This window comes from Impatiens glandulifera, chromosome 2 (assembly GCF_907164915.1).
Source record: "Impatiens glandulifera chromosome 2, dImpGla2.1, whole genome shotgun sequence".
In the NCBI taxonomy this organism is placed as follows: domain Eukaryota; kingdom Viridiplantae; phylum Streptophyta; class Magnoliopsida; order Ericales; family Balsaminaceae; genus Impatiens; species Impatiens glandulifera.
The window spans coordinates 54,081,180-54,090,535 of NC_061863.1; the positions used below are offsets into that span (position 1 = coordinate 54,081,180).

The 9,356-nt window shown below is 30.2% G+C and overlaps 1 protein-coding gene across 1 annotated transcript; it reads right to left on the minus strand.

The window, feature by feature from the left end:
• Nucleotides 1-5,935: 5,935 nt before the first annotated feature.
• LOC124926612 (junctophilin-2-like) lies at nt 5,936-7,749 on the minus strand. The gene is made up of 3 exons (XM_047466870.1): nt 6,723-7,749; nt 6,415-6,643; nt 5,936-6,327 (listed from the first exon to the last, which is right to left on the minus strand). Exons 1-3 carry the CDS (start codon nt 7,553-7,555, stop codon nt 6,166-6,168), a joined length of 1,224 nt encoding a protein of 407 aa, XP_047322826.1. The 5' UTR covers nt 7,556-7,749; the 3' UTR covers nt 5,936-6,165.
• Nucleotides 7,750-9,356: the final 1,607 nt, after the last annotated feature.

Genomic DNA, 9,356 nt, shown 5'->3' on the forward strand with positions numbered 1-9,356 from the left:
GTAATAAATTGATATTTATTTATTACGAAAAATTATTGATTTGTTACTTATATACTGATACCAAACTGGACCAAAACTGATTTCACATCAATTTGTTTTTGTGTAACAACTATTTAATTATATATACTTCCAAAATCCATCACTACTTGGAGGCTGGAGCTAGGCCAAACTTAAGACCTAATTGTTTGAATTAATATTCTTCAAAAATTAAAGCCCATTTTTTCTGCACATGGCACTGTCTTATTATCATGAAAAATCTTCTAAAACTATATCATCATATCTCCCATCCCCAACTGTTCCCATTACATTGTATTTACCCATATATTTTCATTCCCTTTATATTTTAAGCCCCCACCTTCACCAACCTTGGAATCATTTTTGGATGTGTGACAACATTATCTTCAAGATTATATGTGTCACATTTGAGGTTGGTCCCACAAATTGTGGTCTAAACTCGTGCATGTTGGACTTGGACCCACAATGGATCAATGGAGTACTACTGCATGCATGGGTCTGGGTCCAAGCACATGATGACCCACTTCCATTGTCCTTTAACTAGTTTAGGGACACATCATGTGACCTCATGAATCACTTAACTAATCCATAGTTAAATAATATTGTTAATCAAGGTATTAAGCATTGTTTAGAAAATTAGATTTGGATCATCAACTTTGGTTTGTAGTTAAGCAACATATATAGACATGATTAATTATATATAATTAGGGAACTCTTATGTAATTGGGTTTGGTTTGCACAGGTTTTCTATAGTATTAATTTCTCTTTGTTGGTATATATAGCTATCATCAACTTGTTACGTGTAAATGCATGTGCAAATTAATAATATTTTAGATCTATTACCAATGAATAAACTTTAATATAGAAATTATAATATTGATGAGTCTCAATTTTATTTAGTATGGGATGGAATGGTGGGGGGAAATGAAAGAGACGAATCAGTTTGCAATTCGGCAGCTAACTATTTCAGAAGACTGAAGATACCATATATGTTAATTAACAATCCATTACAAGAAACCCACAAAAACAAAATTGCCCGCAAATCAGGTTTAAGCTTGGCTCGGTTTGGGCAGGGACGGACTCAGGATTTTATACTAGGGTGGGCTTGAAAAAAAATTAAGGTAAACTAAAAATAATAACGATAAAATTTTGAAAAAAAACAAGTATATAAAAGTAAAGTTTTACCATTTTTTTAATAATTAGATAAAAAAAAACAATGAATTATATTAAAAAAAATTTAAGAAATTAAGAGTAATGTCATATTTCTGTAAAAAAAAAAAAAAGATTTTGGGTGGGCTTCAGCCCAATCGAGCCCCTACATAGATTCGTCACTGGGTTTGGGGTTACTGAAATAAATTTGGAGTTAGTTAAAAAAATGTTGATTAGTGATGATTGTGTGTAATTGAATTTTTTTTTGATAAAAAAAAAACTTAACATATATTATTATATTATCACAAAATAAAGAAAATTAAGGACAACCCAATTGGAACAATGAGCAATATATTTCCAATAAAATTGAAATAAATAACAAAAATTATCCAATAACAAATCAATGTTTCCCTCCAGGTAAGAAAATGGGCCAAATTAAAACACCTCAATAAATAAAGAGAAAAAAAAATGAAAACCTTTAACATTAAAATAAACCTTTTTAATTATTTTAGATTTTGCAGTCTTTTAATCAAGGTCCAACAGTTTATTTTGGTTTCCAGCGGCCCAATTTTGGAGCTTTTCTTAAAACAATTTCAGCTGCACAAAACCCATGTATGGTCGGTCTTCATTGGGCCGATTGACAGCCATTATTAATCCAAATATATTTTCGCACGAACATGAAATCACGATAATACCCCCACCTTGAGAAATAATCATTCCGTTAAAAATAATTAATAGTAAATTATAAATAATAATATTAATAACTATATATAATTGTTTGGGTTTGGATTATGAAATATTAGTACTAACTCATTGTGAAAAAAAAATTGATAAAGAAAAATATCAAATATTATTGTTTTGTTTTTTTAGAAAGAATGTATTATCATAATTCAATTTATTTATTCAAATAATACCATATTTAATAACATATACCAAATAATATTACTTAAAAATTAACTACTGATTACTATAATCAAATATTCAATGTCAAACAAAACATAAAAAATACAAGAATTTTTTGCTAGTTTATACAGTATATAATATTTTGAGTATAAGTTATAACTCATTTTCTATTTAATAAATATTATTAAAATATTTTTTGAATAATTTGAATTATCTTATATGTGTTTACTAATTATGCAATTTGTTTTTGTTTGATTCGGTTATATTTTTTTTAGTAACAACTTCCATGAACTATATTCAGATAATAATAGGTTCTTTTAATCCTCACTTACTTTTACTCTCAAAATAAAAGAATTTCAGTATCAGAGCTGCTTGTCTTCTAGTAGATTGTTCTATGGGTAGGGGACACATGGAGGTGCTCAAGCAACTATTCTTACTAATTGGAAAACCTAGTGCTCTCAAGTTATACATTTATCTTGTTGTCTAGTGGTAAGGTTCCGGAGCTAGAATAAGATTCCAACTTCTTTGAGTGTGATTTCCAAAGGAGTTAGCTCTTTGGAGAGCAAGTACTATAAGTTAGGTTCGGGAGGGGGAGTTATTGTCTATCACTGGCCTCTATGGTAGAATCAATCGGGGGACCTGAGAGAGGTGGTGATTTACCTTATAGCATATGTCAGTGATTCGAGTCCAAATTATATGATAAAATACCCAATTTTCCAGATTTGGCGATTCGATATATGATTTATAAGGGTCGATGTAATTGAGCTCGACCAGAGGATTCAGGTCAATGTAATTAGATCAGCTGTTTCGTTGGGCGACAAAATAACATTAAAGTCCCTGACTAGCAGAGCAGCAACTAAAAGTGCATATTAGGAGTCGCATGAGGATTTGCTTTCACGAGCAGAAAATGAGTTTGAACTCTTTCATCATATTCTAAATAATAAAAAAGCTGCGGAGGGAATGAGGCTTACACAACCCCTTACTTCATTCTACCATGTTCTTTTTCCTCCTAGTTATCGTTATAGTATGTAAAATCCATCTAGATCGATATTTCTTCAACCACAATATTTCCTCTTTCCGAATAACCGAACTGTTTCATACTCATGACATATACAATACAATCCAACTGACAGTCTCCTCCTTACATCCAATCTACTCTTAAAAAAAGGCTTAACTCTATATACTAGGAGGTGGAATCAAAGCTCAACCCTCGTTCACGTGTAGTTGACTCAACAAAGAAGATACCCTTACATGGGAATGATGCGAGGAGGGGTCTTTTAGTCCCTGTACGGACCTTCCTAAACATGTGTAATTTATGGCTAGTTTGTCCAAAAGCCTTATCTTACACTTTCTAAATTGCACATAATGCGTTGAAGTGCAGCAGTTGACTGGACATACATAATGGAAAGCTCTTTCCACACACACGGTCGCATAAGAAGAGGGCTCGGTTAATCCCTTGATCTTTTCCTTTTTGGGGTTCACATTCACCAAGATTATCCTCGTGAGGCTGTAGGACTCACCACATTGAATTAACCCAAACCTTTCAATTCACTGTTAAGCAGGTCGTCCTAGATGCAAATTTGGCTATCTTTCATAGGCAAAAGGCCGTTGGAAAATAATGTGATTCATGAATCTTCGACTGGAAAACTGTATCAAGCTTCATGGCTAGTCTGCGCTCTTTGAACTTTCAAACTCAATGAATTAAAATATCTGAGTAACTAAAGGAAAGGAAACCAACCGGAAGACCCTTTAGTAGCGGTGAGCGAGAGTGGGTTGGGTGTTTGAAGAGAAACAAAAACGAAGCTTTATTCTTTATCCGAAAGAAATAGTTCTGAACACTTCGTTCGAACACAATTATATCAACAGTTCGTTTTCAATTCTTTTTCGTCATGTTTTATTTTCTTATTAAAAGATTGGATGAAGCAAGCTTGACAACCTGGTTGTGGAAGGTTGGAGGAGCCACATCGACCATTCATTTTCTTATAAAAAAATAGATGATGTGCATTATTTTAAAGTAACTCTATATTTAATATATCATTATATATGTATATTTTTTTTATATATATTCTGCTTGTAATTACTTCATTTTTATCTATTTGAATAAGTTAGGACTTAGGATTAACAAATAATTTGTAATTTGAATTGTATTGTTTTTGTGGGTATTTTTCATAATTTTGAGATATTCTTAAAATTAGATTTAGCTAAATGTTTATTTTTCTTTAATATATATATATATATAATATTTTGAAATATTAAATAACCAAGATATTTTGGGAGTTTATTTGATGAGACATATTTAAATTATTACTATATAAAATACTAAATTATAGAAAAATTATTTTTTATAATATTTTAAAATATTAATTACTAAAAAAAATTATAATCATTCTATTCAAATATAACTAACTTCCTATTTTAAATTAACAATATTATTTGAGAATAATCAGTTAGTTATTCAATTATTTCTATCATAAAAAGAAAGTCTAATTAATATCATCTTTTACCAAACTAAATAGCTTAATTCAAATAAATCAGCCCATATCAAACAAGGCTAAATGAAAATGTATTTAGGCTTTATAAGTCAAAATGATCTCAAATATGTCCTTTTGTTTATTTATTTTTTACACAATCATTATTTAGGTTTGAAATTAGGTAACTTTTATAACTTAATTTTTATTTATTTTAAAAGGTAGGAAATTAGCATCAATTTTAAATTTTAATTCTGAATTCTATCCTTCTCTACTTTTCCATTTTTAATATTTATAACTGTTTGGAACTTTTTTCTAATCAATATTATATATTTTTTTTCTTAGTCAGGTAAGTATTAAATATCATATATTTGATTAATTTTAATGAATAAATACAAGTCTCTTTCTTCTTCTGTCTTTCTTTTTTAACAACTTGAATAAGTCTGAAGTGATTACAAATATTAAAGTTTTGAGTATCAAATAATGTTATTCAAAGAGAGTCTCATGTAATAAAGTGATCAAAGGTTAAGCAACAGGTTTTTATTATGTACATCTAAAACATATTTAATTTATAAACATGTATTTAGTTCAGTTTAGATTTAAAATATTATCTTATAGAAATTAATAAATATAATTTTTCATATAAACTTACTCACATCTAGTTTCAGAAATTGTTTTCAAATAGACTATGATCAGGACTCCTACTTAGCCTTACATTAAAATGTTTAAATGTATCAACTCTAGTTACAATTTTTTTTTAACCCAAAGAGAAAGTGAATAATAAACATGGCTTCTTTCTTTAGTCAAATTTAAACAAATATAAAGAATCTACAATAGATCTAAAAGTTGAAAGAGACGAAAGATTTCACACATTCTTTCTACTTAAGAAAAAGGTTGGGAGAAGAAACATGCACGCACAAAAAGTTAGAAAAAAAAAGTTTCATTTTATTAAAAATAAATAAATAAATAAATAAAAAAGTTCAAACATCCACCACCACCCATGTGCATGTCGCCCTCAACTCATACCCTAATCACTACTCTGTATTTTATCCATGACAATAAATATATATACCATCTTCTCATGTTTACATAAATCTCAAATTTCATTTGAATCAATAAAATTTGGCTAAACAAAATATAAGAACATCAAGTGAAACAGAAGTGGAAGATCATGCCTATGGTGTTATGTTAGTTCTTCATTCTTGTTATTTAAGTGTTTTTTTAGATATAAAAACTATGTTTTATAAGAATTTTCAGCACAAATGTATGAAATATCATGATACAAAAGTGTTGAATTTCACATTATTTGAATGACAAACGAAACCAAACATAATAATGAAGACTTCATGGCTGGTCATCCCCACCAATAGAATATATGATAATGTCAAATCAAAAGTAGTGAGAAAAACAGATGACGAAATCAAGTTCCATTTCACTTTTTTTTTTTTAAATATATACATGTGATGTGGACATACCCATATGGTGGTGGTCAAGCATTACAAAAAAAAATTAAAAATTAAAAATCTCTCATTTTCAACCTCCGGCAAACACATTGGTGATCAGCTGGGGTGGGTTTAATTTGTTTACAATCTAGTAAAAAAAAAAAAACACAAATATAGATTTACATTAGTTAAATATAACAAAATTGACCATCCATTCTGTTTTGGACAGCTTTGACAGCAGAAACCCTAGCAGCATTTGAAGCTCGATTAGCTGCCATGACTGCCTTGTTTACTTGCTCATCTACGCAGTAACGCAGCTGGATTGCATTCTCTGCTGCTTTTCTAGCACCCTGATTTTACAAATCCAACACAAAATTATTGGTCTAAATGAATTGATGAAAATTGAAAACCCATTTGAAATACAAGCTTATTATTACTTGAACTGATCTAAGAACAGCTTCGTTTAGTGGTGAAAGTGATGATTTGAGACTGCTGGAGTTCCATTCACCGGATTTTCTATCTCCATTTCTGAATGTGTACATTCCATACCCTTGTCTATGTCCTTCATGCCATGATCCCTCATAGAAATGGCCATTAGCAAAGTGATACACTCCAAATCCATGGATTTTATCACCAAAGTACTCTCCTCCATATTTGTCTCCATTTCTGTTCAATTTCAAGATAGGATTCAAGAAAATTTCGAATCGTCACTTAAAAAACAAAAACTTTAGAAACTAGATCTCGCCTGAAATGGTAACAACCCAGGCCATGTTTCACTCCGCATTTGAATTGTCCGACGTAGCAACTCCCATCTGAGCATGTTTGGATTCCAATTCCATTGCTCTGCCCATTGAACCATTCTCCGGCATAGCTATCGCCGGTGAAGAAACGGTAGAACCCAAAACCATGCCGGAGACCTTGCTTGTATTGACCCTTGTATCGGCTACCCCTTGCCCAGCTTTCTATTCCGTATCCATCGTATTTCCCGTCAATCCAGTCGCCTTCATATCTTCCTTTACCAAAGTAATTATAAACCCCGCTCCCATTACATCGTCCATTGTAAAATTCCCCCTCGTAGAAATCGCCGTAGCTGTAAAACTCAACTCCTGATTCTTCTCTAACTTTTCGATCTTTCTTTAAATCAACGGATTCCCCGATAATCCATTGTACTGGCTTATGATGGGTTTTCGAAAAACCCAGTTTGTACCTGTAATCTTGGCGGATTTGCCTTATAACGAAAAGGGTACGGTGGATTGAGACCTTATTTTTTCCGGCGAAAAACAGAGCAATGGCAATGAAGATTAGAACTAGGAGGAGGTTTTCCGATGTGGGTATATCGTCACGGCGGAAGTAAAGGAAACAAGTGTAGAGAAAGAAGAAGAAGACGGCAATGACATAGGCGAACCGGGTTGTGCCAAGTCGGGTCGGAGGTGAAGAGGGTTTTCCGTGTGGCTTCTGTTCTTCAATGTCTAGCTCCTCCTCCTCCTCCTCCCCCTCGTCGGAAAAACTGTGAATTGATGATCGGAAGGTCGGAGAAGACCGGAGCAAGGATGATTGGGTTCGAGCAAGATTGTCCATTTAGATTTGTGGATCCTCCTCCGACGAGAAAATCTCGGATCTTAAAATGTACTGTTTGTTTGATTTCAGCTTGATTACTATAATAGACTGAAGTGAAGTGGCGGCGGAAACATCTCAGGCGAGCAGTTTTGTCTTTGCTGGTTTTTTTAGAGAGAGAAAGGAGACGGGAAGAAGAGAGAGAATGAAAAAGGCGAAAACAGTCCTATGATAATTTGGGGTTTTCCTCTTTTTTGCTGACTCAGACACAAGTTGTCATTTTGGATTCAAATTTCTTAATTAATAAAAAATTATTTCTTTTTCCTACTAATAAGACGATTGGATTGGCCATGCTTATCCAATAATATGATTTTATTTTTTTTTATATTTGAATTCAAATCCAAATTATTAAAGTTTAAGATAGTTGCAGATCTCTAATGTGGAATTTCATATTTTAAATGTAATGTGATAATATATATGGTTTAAAAAATCTTAATGGCAAGATATTCATTAATGAGAATGTAAATAAGAAGATTTACCAATTCAAAATGCAATACACTAAAGTTGTACATGGATGATATACTATATGGGTTTCTTCAAATTATTTGAATTTAAAATGATGTGATTGACTTATAGATTTGATGTCATACTGAATTATTTGAAAATAATTTCAAATAACCAAAACTTGACATTGCCTATATTTAGTTATAATTTAAATTATATAAATTGTTAAAAAAAAATTGTTGTTATTTTTTATTATAATTGATTTCTAAAATTTAAGTGCGAAATTTATTACTTAAATATGTTTATTTCATCGATCAATTGTTCAATCTAGTTAGCTATTTTCTGAATTTAGGATATCAAATTTATTTTTAAAATAAGGAAGAATTTAGTCAATTTCTTATTTCAGCTTTTCTTTATCACCAAATCTCAATACTTTGAAAAAAATTAATAAATAAAGAGCTCTAACTAATTAATTAGACATGGTTAGTTTTTTTTACTATTTTAATTTAATCCAACATCACACTTGTATTTTATTGTTAATTATAACATTTAAATGATTATTTAAAATATTAAAACCTTTTTATTTTTTAAAATTTATATAATATACTTCTAATAAAATTTTCACTCAAATAAATCATTTTTTAGAGTCTCAATTAACTCATAAACAAACCAATTATAGTAATTATTTTATAATTCATTGTCACATTTAGCGTCATATTTTTAATATAATTATTTAAATCATCAATTTAAATTCTCATTATTTATATTTTATACTATTTATTATTTAAAGATATTAATTATTAAGATTACTTAGATCATTTGATCTCATTTTTTTCAGAATAATTCAAAATCAAACAAGGTCTAAGAGTTTTTTTTTTCATTTTTAACTGAATGCTTCAAAGTGTGAAAAGCATACCCTTAAAAAAAAACTAAAATAGACTGTAATTATTGTTTGGATCAAGATGTTTCTGACCGCACGATTGATGATCTAACGGAAGAGATTTAAACTTGATAAGTCCTCGGTGGAGATTGCAAGAATAAGTTAGTTATATTAGTGGGACCCAGAATTCATGTTTCTTCTCTCTTCCATTTTCCTTTTTACTTCTTATAATAACTTTTATTAATATTATTTTATTATAATCTATACAATATAATCTTTAAAATTTTAATCATATATATAAATTAATAAAAAAGAATGCAATATATATCCAATTTCTTGACATTATTGAAAAGAGAAAACAAGAAAAAAAAAATCAGTTAGATCCCTATCTCATATTCCATTTCGACAAAAGACACTCACCCAAGTCCAAGTCCAAGTCCC